The sequence below is a fragment of the Tetrao urogallus genome (genome assembly GCF_951394365.1).
Source record: "Tetrao urogallus genome assembly, chromosome: 12".
In the NCBI taxonomy this organism is placed as follows: Eukaryota; Metazoa; Chordata; class Aves; order Galliformes; family Phasianidae; genus Tetrao; species Tetrao urogallus.
Window position 1 is genome coordinate 17,540,332 of NC_136825.1, and position 19,980 is coordinate 17,560,311.

Sequence of the window (19,980 nt, forward strand, 5' to 3'; positions counted from 1 at the left end):
GGGGCGCTCGAGCATCCCTCGCCCGGAGAAGCGGTGGGCTCAGGCATCGCACACCGCCCCAGTTCCGCCCTGCAGCCCTCGGAGGGGGATGAAGGCACCATCCAGAGGCTCGCAGCAGCCCACAAGGGGACCGGGAATCCCGGAGCAAAAGCCGCCCCGCCCCGCTTTACCTCCCCCCCCCCGACCCCCTTCCTCCCCCACGTGGCCTCGGCGCGCTCCCCGCCCCACACCGGAAGTTCCCGTCATGCTCCTCGAACCGGAAGCGGAAGCGCGGCGGGCCCGGAGCCGGCGGCGGGCAGATGGCGGAGTGCGGGCCGCAACCCCCCGGGGCTGGAGGCGGCGGAGGAGGAGGAGGCGGAGGCGGTGGGAGCGGAGGTGCCGGGGCGCCCAGCCGGCACGAGAAGAGCCTGGGGCTGCTCACCACCAAGTTCGTGTCGCTGTTGCAGGAGGCCAAGGACGGCGTGCTGGACCTGAAGCTGGTGCGGGGCTGCTGGAGGCTGGGGAGGCCCGGCCGGGGGCACTGCTGTGTGAGGGGGGAGAGTGTGGGGGGGGCGGGCCGCACGCTGGGGCTGCTCTTGTGCCACCACCCTGCTGCTGCTGCACGTCCCATGCTCTGTGTCTGTCTGCTCGTGTGGCCCGTCGGTTCTTTTCCCGTCAGACAACGCAGCCTTCTGCACCGTGCCCTCCGAGCAGAAGGAAGGCTGCCGTGGGCTGCTCCACCTCTGGCACAGGTTGTCTGTTTAGGCTGTGGGGGAGCGTTGGGTGAATTTGCCTTGCTCTTTTTCGAGACCTCCGTGACGGAGGAACTCTGCCTGTGTGGTATGCGCAGCTCTTAAAGCTAAGCCTTTTCTACATGTGAAACTCCACTGCGGTTTATAGAAACCACTCTAAGGTGGATGTGTGTGTGAGCAGCAGAGAGCGTGCTGAAAGCGGAAAGCCTGGGGCAGTCCCCTGGCTGCTGAATGCTGTCCTCTCCTGTGCCAAACTGCCGTCTCCTTGGATTTGGGCAGAAGAGCAGCATTCCCTAAGCTGTCAGTTCAGTGGGGGTTGTGTTTGTTAGTGTAATTTGTGAAGGGCCAACATAGTCCTGGAGTATGAAAGGAGAAAGTCATTTCTGCACTGTCCTCTGTGTGACACCACTGTACGACTGGCATCAGTTAAACTCTTGCTAGTGCTACACTGCCATCTGGAAACAATATCAGCACCACCTGGTGCCTCCTGAATGTGAAGGGAGGGTCCTTCAAAGGGTCACAATCACAGGATTGTAGGGGGCTTCTGGAGTTTGTGTAGTCCATCCCCCCTGTTGAAGCAAGTCCCTGGATTAGAATGCACACAGAAGCATCCAGGTGGGTTCTGAATACCTTCAGAGAAGGAAACACCACAGCCTTTTGGGCAGCCTGTTCCAGTGCTCTGTCCTTGCACCCATGCTTACTGTCCTCCTTGTAGCCATTTCCAGAGGACTCTGCCTCCTGACATTGTGTCTGTTCTCTATGAGCTGGCATCAGGTCTGGATATAAAAGGCCTTTTGAATGTTAGCTTTGCTAAAGTGTTGTCAGTCAGCCCTTTACATTCAGATTCCCATCTCCCCTTATGCTGGAGGAGCACTGAACATTGAGGCTGCCAGGCTTGTAGCCCTGCCTTGCTGCTGAGGAGCAGTGTGGGGTGGTGAGCAGACAGCTTGGTCAGGAATTAATCTGGCAGGCAGGAAAGAGAGAAACATGACTGAGAGTTTGGAGTTTAAGTGTCTGACTTCTCTTGCAGGCTGCAGACACCTTGGCAGTGCGACAGAAACGACGAATCTATGATATCACAAATGTCCTGGAAGGGATTGGGCTGATTGAGAAGAAATCAAAGAACAGTATCCAGTGGAAGTGAGTGACAGAGAAGGTTTAAAGTCATTCATGGGTCCCTTCTGGTCCAAGGTCCTGTCTTCTGGGTGCCTTTCTGCTGATTTCACGGTGGCCTGTGCTGATGGTAGTGATGAGGAATGCTGAAGTATGTATGGCACATCACTTTTACAGCAGAGCTGGTATTTAGGTGCAAACTATTTCCATGTCTTCAGTTAGAAAAGATACCTTTCATGGTGCTGGAGGTGGGGGAGAGCCCTGCTGGGCTGCGGGGTGTAGGAGGATGCACTGAGTGGTGCTGTGCTGGAAGATGGTGTGGGGCTGCAGGTGAGATTCTCTGGCCTTGATGTGTGATGGAGGGGGCAGGAGGGGAGGTGGCAGCTCTCAGAGGCTGGGTCTTTTTGGTTGCTCTGTTAGCTGATGCATGTCACTGCTGTTTGCTCTGCACAGGGGGGTGGGTCCTGGCTGCAACACACGTGAGATTGCTCACAAGCTCATTGAGCTGAAGGCAGACATAGAGGACCTGGAGCAGCAGGAGCAGGAGCTGGAGAAGCAGAAGATGTGGGTTCAGCAGAGCATCAAAAATGTCACAGAAGACGTGCAGAACAACTGATATCCTTTTGTCAGCTGGATTTTCTTAGTCTCAGGGCTGGAAGGCAGGAGCTGGGGCTGGGCTGGCAGTGCTCTGCTGGGGGCACCTCATGTTGCTGGAGGTCGTGCCCCCTCTGGAAAGGGTGAGGAGGTCGTGCCCCCTTCTGGAAGCAAAGGAGCACTGCCCAGTGTAGGAAATAGCTTCCTTTGCAGCATTTCTTGTGTTCAGAAAGGAAGGAAACTCCAGGTGCCCTTTGAGTTCTGTCTTCACAGGACTGCAGCCTTTCTCCTTGACCTTCCAAACGCTAGCTTATGTGACACATGAAGATATCTGCAAGTGCTTCACAGGTGAGGAAATGGTGCTGCGTCATAAAGATGTAATACTGCAGTCCTGTCAGCCTATCCCAGCTGCTTTTCTTTCTCCGAGAAAGAGGAGGCAGCACATCCAGGCTTAGGCCTGAGTGAGCATGGGCTGCCCAGTAAGTATCGTGGAAGCTATGGTTCAAGCTTTGCTGCCATCCTTTGGTTTGGGAACCACTGAATTGCAGCTTTGTTGTCACCAGAAGAGGTGAGGGAGCAGGAGGTGTCCTTGTCCTGTTGCTGTGTTAGCTGCAGGGCCAGAAATATCCCGTGTGCAGTGTGGCAGCCTTCTCAGCTGTAGCAGTGTGGATTCAGAGCTGCTTTCTGCTTCAGTGAATGCCTGTCCTCTCCTGACCCTCTGCAACCTACATCTGCTTGCTTGCCTCAGACAGTTCAAGGTGGAAGCTGCTTATCCTGCCCACCCAGCTGTGCAGACCCTTGTCTGACTGCTCACCTCTTCCAAGCTGTCTCCTTACCCTGCACTGCATCAGTTTTTCCATGTCCCATCTTTCCTTTCTTGCAGTGTCCTCCTTGTTCACCAGAATTTATCCTGCTCGAGTTCCTGCTGCTGATTCATGTGCACCAGCCCTTGCTTTACTGTTTCTTCTGGTTTAAGGGCGTGCTTCTTGGGGGCAGGGGTTGTTTTCAGTTTGACAGTGCTTGGGGCCAAATAGTTCATAACAGCCTGCAGGAGCTTCCTGGAGACCAGCAGACAGATTATTGCTTGGTTGACTGAGCATTTTGCATTTTTATTGCACCTGTTTTTTTCTGAAAGAGTTTGCATCTGAATTCAGACTGCACCAAAAAGCACAGAGAAGATGAGAGCTTAGCAAGGACAAGTCTGAAATCCTTTGGAACAGAAGCCTGAGCTCTGTTTTCCCTTTGTTTGGTGTGTGCCCAGTTTTGCTGCATGAATATTCCTTACACAGAGTGTCTGACTCCCCGTCCTGCCAAGTCTGAGCCTTGCAGAGGTTCTGTGTCAGAGCTCTTGTGTTGGAAGGCTGAATTTTAGCCCCTTTTTTATTCTTGCTGACTGTGATCAAAGACATTTTCTCCAAGTGAGTTAGGACTTGAAGCTTTGCTTGCTTGTACTCTTGTCAAATATGAATTCTTTATCTGAATTTAAAATAAATGAGAATATTTAGTTCTTAGTGACTGGGAAACGTAATTTTGCCTTCTGTTGTGATATGCTTTGTGCTTGCAGAATCAAAAAGGAAGTGGAAACACTCTGTGCACTGATTGTTTTGTGAAAATATTTGGGACTCAGCTATCAGGAGAGATAGAAAGGCAGTGCCTGTGCTGTAGAGGCATTCAGGTCTCAAAGCTTGAACTTTCTTTGGGCTCTGCTGTGCCTTTTTAATGTCTTTTAACAATACTTTCCTTAAGGACAGATTTGTTAAAGAAATCCCATCTTATTATTCACAAATCTTGTACTTCTAATCCCTGCACTTTTGCTGATCTGACCTTTGGTTACCTGTCTGAAATAGAAGGATGTGCTCTTCTGCTGTCTGCTCTGTGGGTCTTAGAGAAGGTTATGAATGGAGCTTCATGCAGGATATTGGTGAAGTGTGTGCACAAACCACACCAAGCATTCACACTGAAAGCTGCTGTCTGCTTGGCCTTAATGTGCCTGATGTTCACAGCACTGCCATTTCCCCATTCACATTTCTCATGCTAAATGTAAACCTGGATGCAGAATGGAAGCTGCTCATCTGGCAATGCTGTGTTCTGAAGGAGCTGCAGGACTTGGGAAGGAGATGATGCTGTCAGCCTGGCTCCTTGTGTCTCTATGCAGGGGCCAACACAGCCAGCACCAGGCAACTCTTGCTGATAGAGGCAGGGGAGCATTGGTTTCAGGTGCTGGTACGCGTGAGGCTGCTGTGCTGTTAGCTGTCTCTGCTGTGTGCTGAGGGCAGCTCTTCCAGCCGTGTGCTGTTCTGTTCACAATTCAGATTGGGGTAAATGATGAGTGAGTCCTGTGAAGGAATCTGCTGGGAAAAAAAAAAAAAACACCTTGATTCTTTTTCTGAAGGGTTGCTTGGAAAGTTTTCCAGGTTCTTTATGCCCTCAGGGTTGGTACATTCAGAGCTCTACAACATGTTTAGCAGCTGGAGTGGGTGTCAATGGCAATCCTCCAAGGGAGAGAAAGCTGGGTGGACTTTGGGAAGGGCAGGAGATGAGGGGCTCTCTGTCAGCATGGGAACAGCCTGTGCCCTCTGAGTGCTGACCAGTCTGTTTCCACAGGAGACACCCTCCTTGCCATTCGAGCCCCATCAGGCACACGCCTCGAGGTTCCCATCCCTGAGGTGAGTGATAATTGCATGGATAGAGAGCAGCTGCGTGCTGTGTGCGTGTTCTGGGGGGTGCTGCTGGATCGAGCAGGCTGAGAGATGGAAAGGAGTCGGTGGTCGTGGTTTTGGTGGAGCTGGAGGAACCGTCAGCTCAAGGATGGCTCCAACTATCAAATAGTTGCCAAGAAGCTGTCATTTGGAAGTGCTCCAGTAAGTGCAGGAGCTCCAGAGAGAGCTGTTGAGAGGTGAATGGTCTTGACCTGTCTGGACAGCACGTCTTGCCACTGGGAAACTCCTCTTCTGTTTGGAAAGAGCTCTTCATGTACGTCTGTGTTTTGCTTCTGACTTTCCTCAGGGCCCGAGTAGGCAGAAGAAATACCAGATCCATCTGAAGAGCACCAGTGGTCCAATTGATGTTCTCTTAGTAAACAAGGACGCTTGGAGCTCTCCTCCAGTAGTGCTACCCGTCCCACCCCCTGAAGACCTCATCCAGTGCCAGGCAGTAGCACCCTCAAAACCACAGATCCCGCCGCTCGCCCACTTCCAAGAGGCATCTGTTCCCAGCAGCACCCAGCCCTCAACGCCAACACCTTCCAGCACTCAGGATCACAGCCCTCCTGAGCAGAAAGACACGAGCACAGGTGAGAGGGACGTTGCAGAGAGCAGAAATGGGGTGGTTGCTGTTCAACAGGGCAACGTGCGCCTGGGCACACGGCGCTGTCAGCTCCTGGCCAAGGGAACACCTGTGTGTTTGCTGCACCAAACCTTAGCTTTCATCTTAGTGGGATTGGGTGTGCTGATGGAAATCCTGTGTGTGTCTGTGGCTCCTTCCAGAATGCAGCATCTCAGTGGTGGAGTCCAAGAGCAGCAGTGACCTCGATCCCCTCAGCAATGTGTCTGCACCCAGCAGCCAGACAGCCAGGCTGGACACACAGCTGCTGCAATCCTCTGCCTCTCTGGACAGCAGCTCTGTCCTACCCAGCCCCTCTGCCTCCTTTGAGCCAATCAAACCTGATCCTGCAGGAAGTGAGTATGCACCTGGTTTGTCTTCCTCTCCAGATTGTGCCACTGGGGGCGAGGGGGTGGCTGCTGGCCCCAGGGAAACGAGCTGAACTCTGCTCTGCCTCTGCTGTCAGCCACATCCATCAGGAGTGAATAGGCATTTCCTTGGGGGAGAGAGCCACGGCTGTGTGAGGGTGCTGGGGGACCTGGCGTGGAGGGGACATGTCGTGTCTGGTGCCACGCCACTGCCTGTGATGGCAGTACTAGAAAAGCCACAAGAGATGCTCACGTGATGTCTGTGCTGTTCTAGGTGGGATCATTCCCCTTCAGCCCCTTTTGTAGTGCGAGGTCTGAGTTTTGAGATTGTGAAGTCTTCACTAGCAGCACTCTTGTTACTTGTTAGATTATTAGGAGAGTCCTAGCCTTTGTTTTTTTCCTTTCCTCAGAAGTACTTTATCAGGGCAGTGGGTGATAAAACTGTAAAGATGCTTCATTTAACAACGTAAATCATTTGGTTTGTTACATTCACAGTGCTGGAGCTTCCCAAAGAGCTGTCAGAGATGTTTGATCCAACGAGAGGTACGTTCACAGCCTGAGCACAGCCTCATTCTGCACCAATCCACCCACAGTTTGTGTGAAGTTTACTCATGTCTCTTAATGTCTGTTTTATTCACTCCCTATTGGATTATTTTGCAGATGTGTTTTTGTAAGGTGCTTATGGTAGCTGCTAGCTCTCTCCTTGTAGCTGGGCACTCTTTTTTTTTTTTTCTGTCTTCATATTACCAGCAATGTTTCTGTTCAAGTTTCCCATACAGCATACAGATGAGAGCTTTTCAGGCCCCGTGCCAGCACTAATCTGTGCTCTGCCTTCCCACACTCCTCTCCCAACTTGCCTGCACCATCTACAGCTACCAGCAAAATCCCTGTTAGTCTCGTTTCGACTGTAGCCTGCCCAAGGCTGATCCAAGCAAATAATCTGAGGAGATCATCTGCTGTCCTTGAAATACCCCTAGTGGTTTTAGGGCTGCAGCTGGGGAGGGGATGCTGTTACTTGTGTCAGTTCTGCCTCTGTCCAAGCTAAGTTTGACTGTTGCTACCTAATGATGGGCTTTGGGCTAAGGGCAGAAGAGGTGCAAGGTGGCAGAATTTGATCTAACATAAGCCTAAACTGGGAAGCATATATCTGCATGTGCACACCTGGATTCCAGCCTTTCCTTTCAGTGCTGTTGTAATTCTTCCTGGCCTCGGAGCATGGCAGAGCTGAGTGCACACAAGCACTTTGTGGTGGTGACAGAACGTGTCACAGTTGTTCCTTGGAGTCCCTGGTTCTTTGTGAAAGTAAAGCTTTTGCTTTAAAAACCCCACAGCCCTAAATGTCACAGTCAACCTGAAGAACACCATTCCTCTGTGCTCAGCCCAGCACCAGGGAATCCACTGCTGTAGACCGTGAGGTCTTGGTGATGACTGAACAGGTCTGAAGAGCAAAGCTTGTTCTTTGTGGGGTGGAACATAAGGTGCTGCAGGGTGCAAACCTGTGGAGAAGGTACAGCTTAACCCAAACTAATTGCTATGGGGCTCTGTGGACACTACTGTGAAGGAGAAGTTTGCTATCTGCAGTAATGCATGCTGTTTCATGGATATTCCTCCTGGTCTGGAGGAGTGAAGTTCAGATCCAGGAGCGAAGGTGTAAAGGACCTTGCTTGTTTTACCCTCATCTACTGAACAAGGTCTAAAAATACAGATTCTGTATTTTACTGCTGTTTATTTTAGCTAGTATCATTCCTCTCTGGTTACTTCTAGTTGAAATCCTCTCATCTCACAGCATGGAACTAGACAGGTAGGTTCCTGTCCTCCGGGAAATGGCCTGCAGTGAATCAGCATCTTGAAGATGGGCTCATCTGAGTTCCTTTTGTGAAAGATCACTTCACCCTGGCCAGGCTGATTGAGATTGTCACTATTTAACTTGGTGAAGTGAGAGAGGGATTCAGAATGTTGTTTCCAAACACTTAGCTTCTGAAAGGGAAAAGATCTGTTTGCACATGCTTGGTCTGGCTGCTTGCCTGCCAACCTTTCAAGTGTTTCGTGGCTCTGCTAGCCAAGATCAACATCACTGGAGGAAGGAATGACATTTTGGAGATAATTTTTGTTTATAGCCTTGTGTGGGCAGTAGAGTAGAGAGCAGTTAATGGCCCATTAGGGAAGGATATGCAGAGCTCAGATGTTTGCTGGAGGGCAACCAGCCAACCTACCATGGCATATCACAGCTGTGGAGTGAAGGGATCCAATTAGGAGGGACAAATCTGGAGGAAACTGGAGACCCCTTGATTAGTTTTGCTGCTTCTGGAACAGCTCGTCTCTCTTTTTTTTCCTCCCCACTCTAGCAAAGCCAGTATGTGTAATTGAGGAGTGCATCAGGCTTTACCACCTCAATTTCAGATGCGTGTGGGAGAGTTTCCCTTGGGACTGCAGCTAGCACACCACTGCAGGGATCACCCTTCAGGTGAAAGCACCGGGCTTGTGGCTGAGCTAAGCAGGAAGGAACCTCCTGCAGAATGTGTTGGTGCTGCCCACATGGCCCAGCATGTGTGGTTCCTCTGCCCAGGGCAGGAGGCTGAGCTTCCTGCTGACACTGCCTGCACTCACCTCGCCTTAGTCCGAAAAGGGCTGGCATGGAGAGGACCAGAAAAACTGGGAAGGGTGGTGAAACTACACACAGACAGAGCTGAAGTCAGAGCGCATTGCTTACTGTGCTTGTCTCTTCCCTAGAATGCATGAACTCTGAGCTGCTGGAGGAGCTGATGTCATCTGAAGGTGAGTCTCAAGAGTTTTCCCCTCATGGTGCGGCCTGTCTGGGGGAGAAAACCAGTCCTGTGTGCCTTTGTACAGGTGATAGCCTTGTGTTCACAGCCTTGCCCTCGTGGTTCTGGGCTCGGGGCATGGTTCTCACTGTTAGGCCAGGCTGGGAGTGATGCACGAGGAGCAGATGAGCCTCTTCAGTGCTGCAAGGCTGATGAGAAGCAATCTCAGAGATCCCACGGCTCGGCTCCGGGCTGGCTGTGGGAGTGCTGAGCCTTGTAACCAACTGCTGGCTTTTCTCTCCTAGTGTTTGCTCCCTTGCTCCGCCTCTCCCCCCCTCCTGGAGATCACGACTACATCTACAACCTGGATGAGAGCGAAGGCGTCTGCGACCTCTTCGACGTGCCTGTCCTTAACCTCTGACTTCTCAGCGTGGCTGTGAGCCTCGCACACACAGACCCTTTTGTAACTCTTTGGAAAGCATCTATTTTTGGATTCCTTTTGTGCTAGAGCTCGACGAGTGAGCGAATCAGAGATACTCTCCTATGAACTCAGAACCAAGAGATGTGGACTCGGGGGCCGGGAGCCTCCCCGTCACTTCTTTCTCCTCCTGTCTCTCACGTGCAAGGACTGAGCTCGCCTCGCTGCGTCTCCCTCTTCACTGGATTCTGGGCATCGCTTCAGAGGGTCTGTGATTTGTTGAGTTTGCCCGGGTGCCTCTCCAAGCTTCCTCAAATCTGCATGCCTTGGTTTTCCTGCACTCCTAGAGGCACTTTGCACCTCCTAGGTACCAGCTGCTACACGGAGCCCTGATAGCACGATCGGTTCACAAGCCCGGAGGTAGTTAGTTTCAATGGGGGTGGTTATATCCTAGAATGACATCAACAAAAAGCAAACCAACGGCACCAAAAGGTCCATTTGTTCCAGTGACTCCAATCCAAGCTAGTTTGTTTGACAAGACAAAGCACTTTTCTCTGTTGGCTGCCCCTCCCAGTAGGACAGTAGCTGAGCTGAGAGTTTCCCTGCTGTGCTTCAGCAGGAATGCCTGGTTCTGCCGTGGTGGTTGCTCACCTGATGCACAGCCCAACAGCTGTGCTGTTCCTACAGGGCTGAAGAAGGGTGCCAGTATTAATGTTTTCTTCTTATGAGTTGCTTGAAAGGTTAAGACTGATCCAGCTGGTGCCTTTAAGGTATTCCAAGTACATCAGACGCCGCTCGCATTTCATCTAGCTATTCTCCAGCATTGCACTTGAGCCTTCAACTGTTGTAAAGGCGACCAAGCAGGAATGATTCAACAGTACTTTGCCACGACGAGTTTCACAAGTGTTGTCAAAATAGTGTTTTGTTCCCCCCCCCTGTTTTTTTTTCCTCCTTAGCATGTGCTCAGGGTCGGCCTTCCTATGGATATGAATTTGCTCTGGTGTTCATACTGTGCTCCCTGAGCCTGTAGGCAGGTTGCTGCACAGCACAATAATGCCTTTCTGTATCTGTTTGGTCATGAGATTGCTCTTTAATGGAAGGTCTGTTGAGGTGGCTTTGGAGTGTTTTATTTTTCTTTCTTTTTGATGAGCAGCCATGGAGCCCCGTGCATTTCTTTTCTTTCTTTTTTTTTATTTTTTGCTGTTGTTGGAGTAAAAAGCCCTCCTGGATTTGTTGTACTTTTTAAACCCCAACGTTGCTTTTGGGTCAGATTCGACTGTCAGTTTTGCACATCTTCCTGCCAACCCAGCAGTCGCTGCCGTCCCACGGAGCCTTTCCTGCTCTGCAAACTGCCATAGGGGGAAGGCCAGCTTCTCACAGCCAGCACCAGCAGTGATGGATACGGGACGTACTCAGTGCTTGGCAGCTGCAGAGGTGAGGCTGTATGCTCGATTCCTTTCTTTCCAAAGCATCTCCTGGTGTTGTTTTGTTCTCTGTGGGGCTCCTCCAGCAGACCTGCTCCTTTCTGCGCTGTGGGATGCAGCAGCACCCCGTAGGAAAAGCGCAGTGAATCCGATAGGAATGGACAACCTGGAACCCTTTCTGGCTGATGGCAGCGGGCAGCACAGTGGGCGAGATGGGGACGTGTGGGTGCTGAGCGTGGAGCCCACGTGCTGTCCAGCAGCCTGCCTTCCCTCTGTCGCTCCCAACCTTCGCTCCCTCGACGCGTGAACGATCGCCACTGCTTTGGAGAAAAAGAAAAAGAAAAAAAAAAAAGGAAAAAAAAATGTAGAGAAGATTAACAGATGAACTTTGATTCCTATATAAAGATTATTTTTATACTTTTGTTGTTGTTTTTTTGTTTTTTGTTTTTTTTTTTTGTTTTTGGTTTTTTTGCAAAGGAAAAGAAAATTGCTTGTAATATTTGTACAGTTGTTGAGTGAATAAACGAACCCTTTCCAGAGGCTGCGCTGCTCCTAGGGATGGACAGGATGGGATGGGACAAGATTGGGATGGATGGAATGGGATGAAGGCGGGGATGGAGGGGACACAGTGGGACTGGACTGGACAAGATGGGGCAAGGTGGGATAGGATGGATGGGAATGGATAGGATGAGGTGAGATAGAGAGGGATGGGATGGGAAAGGGCAGGAAGGATGGAATGGGAATAGATGGGATGGATGGGATAGGGTGGAGCGGATGGGATGGGGGGGGAGGGCGGGTGGATGGAATAAGAATGGATGGGACGGGATGGACGGGGCGGGCTGGGACGGGACGGGATGGAGCCGCCCCACCTGCGTCAGCTCAGGTGAGGAGGACGGCCGTGCCCGCCCCGCTCCGGCCCCGCTCGGGACTCCCTCCCCGGCGGCCTCTCGTCCCGGCCCGGCCCTCCCAGGGGCGGGGAGGTGGCGGCGGAGACCCGGAACTGCGGCGCGGCGCGGCGGGGAGCCATGCCGCCTCCCAAGGACGTGGTGAAGATCGCCATCCAGATGGTCGGCGCCATCCCGCAGCTGATCGAGCTGCAGCAGGTACCGCCCGGCTCCCCCCGCAGCCCCCCGCCCCGCTGCCGCCCTCCGCTCACGGCTCTCCCCTTCCCTCGCCCGCAGAGCAAACCGCTGGCCGCTGTGCTCAAGGACGTCTGCGATGCGTGAGTACCTGGGCATCGGGAGCGGGCTGCGGCGATGTAGCGACCGGTCTGTGGTTGCATAGCGGGTCGTGGCAGGTGGTGACCAGCTTGTGGTGGCCCATCGAGCCATGGTGGGTGCTGACCCATTGGGTTGTGACAGATGGTGGCCATCCTTTGGTGGCCCATTAGGTCATGATGAGCAGTGGCCATCCTTTGGTGTCCCATTGGGTCATGATAAGCAGTGACCATCCTTTGCTGGCCCATTGGATCACGATAAGCAGTGGCCATCCTTTGGTGTCCCATTGGGTTACAATAAGCAGTGGCCATCCTTTGGTGGCCCATTGGGTCACGATGAACAGTGGCCATCCTTTGCTGGCCCATTGGGTCACAATAAGCAGTGGCCATCCTTTGCTGGCCCATTGGGTCACGATGAGCAGTGGCCATCCTTTGCTGGCCCATTGGGTCACGATGAGCAGTGGCCATCCTTTGCTGGCCCATTGGGTCACGATAAGCAGTGGCCATCCTTTGGTGTCCCACTGGGTCACAGTGAGCAGCGACCAGCCTGTCATGGCTCCTTGGATCGTGACAAGTGTTGACCAGCCTGTGGTGGCCCATCAGGTCGTGGCAGATGATGATAAGTCTATATAAGCCATCAGATTGTCACGGATGGTCACCAGCTTGTGGTGGCCCATTGGGAGGGATCAGTCTGTGGGGGCCCATCAGGTCACAACGGCCAGCATGTGGCATTGTGCTGGGTCATCACAGGCCACAGCCATGGGGCACGGCTGGGACGCTGGGCTGTGGTGGCCAGGACCAGCCCTCCTCCATGACGTGCTGCGTGTCACTGCAGGTGGAGCCTGCCCAACGCGGAGCGCTATGCCCTGCAGTACACCGACGGGCGCCAGACGTACATCACCGAGTTGGTGAGCAGTCACCCACCCAGACCCTGGTCCTGGTGGCTCTGTGCGCCTCTCACCCCTTCCTTTTCTCTTCATAGAACCGCGGGGAGATAAAGAATGGGAGCATCTTGCGACTGACCACTTCTCCGGTACATCCCCTGTCTCCTTCTCCGAAGGCGGGCGCTGGGGTCAGCCTGCTGCTCCCTGCCATGGGGCGATGTGGCCCTCCAAGGCCCCAGCTCTGCCTTGCTCGGTGACATCTGGCTCATGGCAGCTCCTCTCAGTGCCTCAGACAAAGCAGAAATAACATAGCGACCTGTCTCAACCTTCAGTAGATCTTGGGGGAGCATGAAGTGAAACTAACTGATAGTCTTTGGGAAACACTTTGGACACATCAAGTGCACTTAGTGCAGTGCTGGTCTGACTTCCTTCCTCAGCTCTGCTGGTTTCTGCTCTCATTGCTCTCTTTCAGACCCCTCCTCGCCTCCTTCCTACACTTCAGCTCCTCCAGCCTCTGCCTCCAGGTCTGTTGCTGCCTTTCGATGAGCCCCTGTGGCTTCATTCTTTCCTTCCTGGTAGGACCAAGAAGCAGAGAGGTTGTACAGCGGGATCCAGAGCAACAACGTGGATGTGAAGACTGACTCACTGAAGAAGCTTGCAAGCCTCTCCCAGGATGTTACCTTTGCTCAGGAGTTTATCAACAGGAATGGCTTGAAACAAATTTTCTATATTGTGGAAGAAGGGAATGAGTGAGTATCAGAAGGGGAATTTCCTTGCAGATCTTGCCTTCTCCCTTGCTAACGCTGTATGAGCTCTAAGCGGGCTTCACTGGTAGCCTCTTTTGGCCTTGATAATCCTTCTGTCTGAAGTTTTTGGCTGTGAGAGATCTACGGGCAGCTTGAGAAACCCCTGAGTGCCACACCAGTGCCGCCCCAATGCTTTCCTCTCAATGTGCAATGGGGAATCTCTGGATGCTGAACCCAAAAATCACGCGGCGAAGTGCGTGTTTCTTGGAAGCAGTGGGTGGGATCTGAGGTGGTTTTGGTTTCCCCAGAGCTTGTGCATGTGGTAACTTTGTACTGTGATAACGCAGCTTTCCAGAAACTTGCACTTCCCTACCGTGGCTTCCTAGGATGACTAAGCTAGAGTCTGGTTTCCTACCCAGCAGCATTCTCTGTCATTCTTTTCATTCTTCTCCATTTGCTTTTGTGGTTGTTTCTGTTGTACCCTGCAGCGGGCACAACAGATGGGTGCACACTGATGGATCCTGCCTTACTGTGCTCACTGCAGAGTGTCCAGAGCAAGAATGGCTTGCTCAGTTTGCTCTCCCATTTCTCCAGTACAGGGGAGATCCTTGCTCACACCCTGAAGGCCTTCATGGAGCTGATGGAGCACGACTTCGTCTCCTGGGAGACTCTTAGTGCAGCCTTCATCAAAAAAGTACACAATTCCTGTGCCTTGGGCTGCCCTGTTGTCACCTGGGCTCGATCTGCCTTATACTGATGGTTTCTGTTATCGCAGATCGTGAGTTATGTCAACATGAACGCCATGGATGCCTCTGTGCAGCAGCTCTCCATGTCAATCCTGGAGAACATGGTACCCAGCAGCCGTGTCCTCTTTGAGCTCGTCAAAAAAGAAGTGACAGTGGATCGTCTTCTCACCCACCTGCAGGTGTAAGTGGGGAGCCAGTGGGAACGTGGCCCTGGAGGGGATTTTTGGGGGGGTCTTGTTGGCGATCCTTGGCACCACGTCGCGTTGCCCCTCCTTAAGCAACTGGCGAGCGCTCAGCATCGGATGCCCCATTGCTGGGGGAGGTTTGGGTTAGGGTGTACAGAACAGAGTTTGCGTCGGGGTCTGACAGTGAAGGGGGAAGAGGACTGTGCCTTAGGGCTGTCCTCACAGCTGGTGACACTTACGTTCCTTCCTCCTTCCCCAGGACGAACGCCCAGCTGCAGCTGAAGGCCATGGCCCTGCTGATTGCACTGCTGCTGGCTGCCACCGATGCTGAACGGCGGGTATGGGGCGCTGGGCAGCACTGGGGGGCTGCGGGGTGGTGGGTACTGGAGATCCCAACACAGCGGTGCATCCATCTCTGGGGCCCTCTGCCGAGAGCCCAGAGTTAGGGACAGTGGGGATGGGGACTGTAAGGGAACGCTTGGCTTTTCTGGAAAAAGCAGGGGATGTCTCACAGCTTTTCCCCTCTAGGATATGATGGAGTACCTGAGAGAGAAGAACATCAGACAGTTCATCCACAAGGTGGGGAGCAGGGTTCTTACAAGGCTCTGTGCTTCTTCCTGTCCTTCCCTCCTCGTGTGTGTCACCTGCAGAGCCCAGCCCTGGGGTGCTGTCCTCTTCCCTTTGGGCTGTGGGGCTTTGGCTATTGGTCCCTGGGTCTGGAGCACCCGTGGGTCCTTTCTCACTCGGAGTCTCCTGTAGAACATCATCCACAGCTCTGAGCCACTGGGGGATGAGATGGCCCATTACCTCTACGTGCTGCAGTCCGTCAGCCTCAACCTGCACGAGCGCCGCATGAGGACCTCCATGGACCCCTACTCACAGGTCTGAGAGCTCTCTCATGGGTCTGGGAGTTCTCTCACAGGTCTGGGAGTTCTCTCACAGGTCTGAGGGCTCTCTCCTTGCTGTGCTTCCTTTAGAAGTGCGGGCGGGTGAAGGTTTGCCTTTGGGATGTGTTCCTTTCCCAGCACGGTGGCTTTCACCATTGGTTTTAGACCACGGTGCAACAGGGCTCACTGGTGTCCTTCTCACTCTTCTCTGCTCTCCCTCCAGGAGCAGAGGGAGCTCCTCCAGTCGCTGCGCCAATCTGCCTTCGAGTCGGAGAGCGACGCTCTTGCTGGCACCTTCAGCACCGAGCGCCGGCGCTCGCTGTGTGCCAAGGAGTTCCGCAAGCTTGGCTTCATGGTGCGGCCCCAACCATCCACGTTCCGGCCTCAGTGGGACCTTAGCATCTCCCATAGACCTGCTGTCCCGCTGCTGCTTGGAGAAGTGCTCGACTGTGTTGTTTTGTGTCTTGCCAGAACAACAGCAACCCAGCAGAGGACCTGCGCCGTGCACCGCCGGGGCTCCTCGCCCTCGACAACATGGTGTATTTCTCCAGGCACACCCCCAGTGCCTACAGCCGGGTGCGTGCTCCTGCTTGGGGAATCTCCCAGCAGAAAGGTGCTGGTGGATCTCCAGCTTCTCATCCTTTCTTTCTTGGGACCCATCCTTATTGGCCTCACCTAGGGCAGGATGCCCCATTAAGGTTGAAAAAGACCTCAGGGACCGCTGAGCCCACCCTCACCATGCCACTGACCACATCCCTCAGTGCCACATCCCCGCAATTGTGGGACACCTCCAGGGACACCCCCACCTCCCTGGGCAGCCCTTCCTGTGGGTAGAAGTGGCTGGTGGCACTCTACTGAGTTTCAGTGCTTTGGTTACCGCTGGGTTTCTGGGCATAAGCAGTTGGGGGGTGCAGAGTGTTAGCTGTGCTCTGAGCTGCTCTGCTTGTGATAGCTCCAGAGCTGAGGATGCTGTGGTCAAGACCTGGGGAGAGCTGCTGTTCGGAATGGCTCAGCTCTATGGGGGGATAGCTGAGCAGGAAGGTCAGGAAGAGCATGGAGAGCACTGATCCTGGTGTGTGTAACACAAGGCCATGTTCCTCTCCTCCAGTTTGTCCTCGAGAACAGCAGCCGTGAAGACAAACACGAGTGCCCGTTTGCTCGAAGCAGCATCCAGCTCACCCTGATCCTCTGTGAGATCCTGCATGTCGGAGAGCCGTGTATGTGTGTGCCCAGCCCTGCACCATCCCAGCGGTGGGGATGTGTGGCAGAGGGGCTGTGCCACGGCTGACAACTGGGGAAGGGCTGTGCGATGTCCAGGTTCTCCTGGATACTGCAGTTGTACAGAAAAATGGGAGTGTGGCATCGTCTGTCCTTCTCACCGCAGGCTCGGAGACGGCTCAGGCCTTTTACCCTATGTTCTTCGGGCAGGATCATTTCTTTGAAGAGCTCTTCTGCATCTGCATCCAGCTGGTGAACAAGACGTGGAAGGAGATGCGAGCCACCCAGGAGGACTTTGATAAGGTGATAACAGGACCCCGGGGCTGCGCATATGTCCCTGGAGCATCACCAGACTGGGGATGCTGTTTGGCCCCCCCCAGGTGCTGCAGGTGGTGCGGGAGCAGATCACCAGGACCCTGTCCCTCAAACCCACCTCCCTGGAGCTGTTCAAGACCAGAGTGAACGCGCTGAACTACAGCGAGATCCTGAAGCTGCGGCAGACGGAGCGGCTGCACCAGGAGGAGACGCTGGCCGTGCCCGTGCTGTGAGTGGGCTGTGGGCAGGGGGCTGTGCTGGCGGGTGACCCCGTAAAGGCTAGCAGGTGAACGCTGAAGGGTCTGTGCTCCTTATCCCCTGGCTGGCATCCCAGGGAGCTGCGTGAGAGGCTGAAGCCGGAGCTCCTGGAGCTGATCCGCCAGCAGCGCCTGCTGCGCCTCTGCGAGGGCACCCTGTTCCGCAAGATCAGCAGCCGCCGGCGCCAGGGTGAGTGCAGGAGTGCCAGCCCCGTGGCTGCCCCTGGAGGGGGCCGGGGTGGGTGCAATTAACAGCAGCTCATTAGCAGAAGTGCTAATGGGGTCTCGGCTGGGGCCTTTCTGCTGCAGATAAGCTCTGGTACTGCCGCTTGTCACCCAATCACAAAGTGCTGCACTACGGGGATGTGGAGGAAGGGGTGCAGTCGCCCCCCATCGAGAGCCTGCCAGAGAAAAGTAGGTTATGGGGAGAAGGAAAGGGAGGGGGAAGGGAGCACTGCCCACCAGGAGTTGCCCTGCCATCGGGCTGCCACATGCATGGCCCTGGCCATGGACGTGCAGTGGGCTGGGGGAGATCTGGCACTGGGGGTCCTTTCCTCATGTGAGGCTGTGACCGAAATCCCAGCTGCTTACATTGCTGCCCGAATAGTGGGCAGTGGTTCTGGGGGTAAGGACCAGGAAAGCGGGAACCCACAGCTTTTCTGCTCCCCAGTTCCTGTGGCAGACATGAAGGCGCTGCTCGTTGGGAAGGAGTGTCCACACACGAAGGAGAAGAGCTCTGGAAAGCAGAACAAGGTCAGCACCTCCACCCCACCTTTATGCTCCCCTCCCTCCTTGTGCTCTGTCACTCTGCGCATCCCCAGATGTGTCCCAGGGCACAGCCAGCGCAGGGCGCTGGCCACAACCTGGAGCTCCAAAGCTGGAGGCTCTGAAGGAGATTAGATGAGCATGGGACAGGCTTTTGATGTGGCTTGAGGCTGGAGACCTGCTGGGTCTTTCAGGCTGCAAATCCCAGTGGGCTGGAGAGGCCAGCTACCAAGACAGGTATTGGCTTGGCTATTAGGAACAATCTGTGCTCCCACAGAGCAGTGAGGCAGTAGCACAGCTACCCAGGGAAGTGGGGGAGTCACTGTCCCTGGAGGTGTCCCAGAGCCGTGGGGATGTGGCACTGAGGGATGTGGGCAGTGGGCACGGTGATGGTGGGCTGGGGTTGGACTTGGGGATCTGAGAGGTTCTTTCTAACCTTAGTGGTTCTATGATTCCCCATAGGACGTCCTGGAGCTCGCCTTCTCCATAGTGTACGATGTGGAGGAATACTGCCTGAACTTCGTTGCCCCCACGCGCTATGAGGTGAGCTCCAGGGGCTGCAGGAGGGCACGTCCTTCCCAAGGGGGTCTGAGCAAGGGAGGACCCCTCTCTGCTCTCCCAGACCTGGAATTAGACACTAAAGGGTGATTTGTGACACTGCTCCCACCCTCCCCTACATAGCGCGGAGGAGCTGGGGTTCCCTGGCCTGCAGCCAGCATGCTGGGCTAGTACTGAAAGGACAAAAATGCCTTTGTGCAGCCATGGCTGAGGGCCTGGAGGAATGTGAGGACTGCAGCTCTCTAGTTGGCTGCAAGATCTGGGGATGAACAAGGACCCAGTCTGGCTGGGAAGGCCTGATGCAGAGCTGGGGGCCGAGCTGCCCTGTGCTGGGTGAAGGCGTGGGCTGAGCGTGGCACGGAGGGAGGTGCATTGGATACAGCTGCTTTGCCCTGGTGTTGAGAGCCACAGGGGGGTTCTCTGGCTGCCCAGAGCTCTCCTGAGCTGCTTTGCTTTCTCCAGTTTTGCCTGTGGACAGATGGGCTGAATGTGCTTCTGGGCAAGGAGATGACGAGTGAGAGAACGCAGACGGACCTCGACGTCCTGCTGTCGATGGAACTCAAACTGCGGCTCCTGGACCTGGAGAACATCAGCATCCCCGACAACCCCCCTCCTATCCCAAAGCCCCCCAGCAACCTCAACTTCTGCTATGACTTCAGCCATGCAGAACAGTGAGTTCTTGCATCCCCTCCCTGTGCCCAATCCCTGCGCCCCCTCCTTCTCTCTGCAGGCTGCTCCATTCAGCTCTGAGATGTTTGGAGCTGGAAACATTCTGTTGCCTGCCAACAGAAAACCCTTCCTCCAGGCTCTGTCCCCAAAGGGACGAGCCCAGGTGCTTGGATGGGGCTTGGGTATGCGCTGCCTGTCCCCTTCCCATGCTGGTGGCTGTGAGCAGGTCATCCTGTCCCCTTTTCCACATCTCTGCTATTTGCCCAGACAGAACTCACCAGCATCCTGGGGCAAACCTTCCCTTCACTGCCTGCATCACGGCTGAGCCACTGAGCTTTGGGCTCATGCTCTGTTAGAGGGAAGGGAGCTCTCTGCTCTGCTCCTGAGCCACAGGCAGGAGAGACAAAACACTTCTCGACAGCTGAACCCCTTCATGCTGATGCTGTCCCCATACCCCCTTTGCTGCAGTCACATTGAGGGCAGAGGGCAAGGACAGCAGGAGGAGGGATTGTACAGACACTGCTGTAGCAGCTGGGGGGGTCAGCATTACAACGGTACAACCACACACCCTGACCCTCCCCAGCACAGCTGCTCAGGGTGGAGAATCCCCTCTGGGTGAAAAAAGGAGTTAAGAAAGGCTGAAGTCCTCCCACTGCTTGGTTTGCTGAGCAGACAGCACTTTCCAGCGGGGTCAGCATTGCAGAGGGACAGACAGACAAGCACTTAACGCACTGATTTTTTTCCTGCTCTCCTCCCTCTCCCTGCTGTGAGTGCTCCCAGGCCCGGGCAGGGCAGCAAGATGC

The 19,980-nt window shown here is 54.3% G+C and overlaps 2 protein-coding genes across 2 annotated transcripts; both read left to right on the forward strand.

The window, feature by feature from the left end:
• Positions 1–299: 299 nt before the first annotated feature.
• Positions 300–9,310, forward strand: E2F4 (E2F transcription factor 4; the record flags this gene model as incomplete). The annotated part of the gene is made up of 10 exons (XM_079541459.1): positions 300–479; positions 1,762–1,871; positions 2,298–2,445; positions 2,729–2,786; positions 5,043–5,104; positions 5,445–5,730; positions 5,924–6,115; positions 6,623–6,670; positions 8,858–8,902; positions 9,195–9,310. 10 exons carry the CDS (start codon positions 300–302, stop codon positions 9,308–9,310), a joined length of 1,245 nt encoding a protein of 414 aa, XP_079397585.1.
• A 2,446-nt stretch (positions 9,311–11,756) lies between these two features.
• Positions 11,757–19,183, forward strand: ELMO3 (engulfment and cell motility 3; the record flags this gene model as incomplete). Its single annotated transcript, XM_079541427.1, has 20 exons — positions 11,757–11,834; positions 11,913–11,953; positions 12,783–12,855; positions 12,930–12,980; positions 13,411–13,580; positions 14,172–14,271; positions 14,353–14,504; positions 14,768–14,846; positions 15,037–15,087; positions 15,268–15,390; positions 15,619–15,750; positions 15,867–15,971; positions 16,504–16,612; positions 16,780–16,916; positions 16,994–17,157; positions 17,263–17,375; positions 17,495–17,599; positions 17,856–17,938; positions 18,413–18,493; positions 18,971–19,183. 20 exons carry the CDS (start codon positions 11,757–11,759, stop codon positions 19,181–19,183), a joined length of 2,160 nt encoding a protein of 719 aa, XP_079397553.1.
• Between the last annotated feature and the right edge of the window lie 797 nt (positions 19,184–19,980).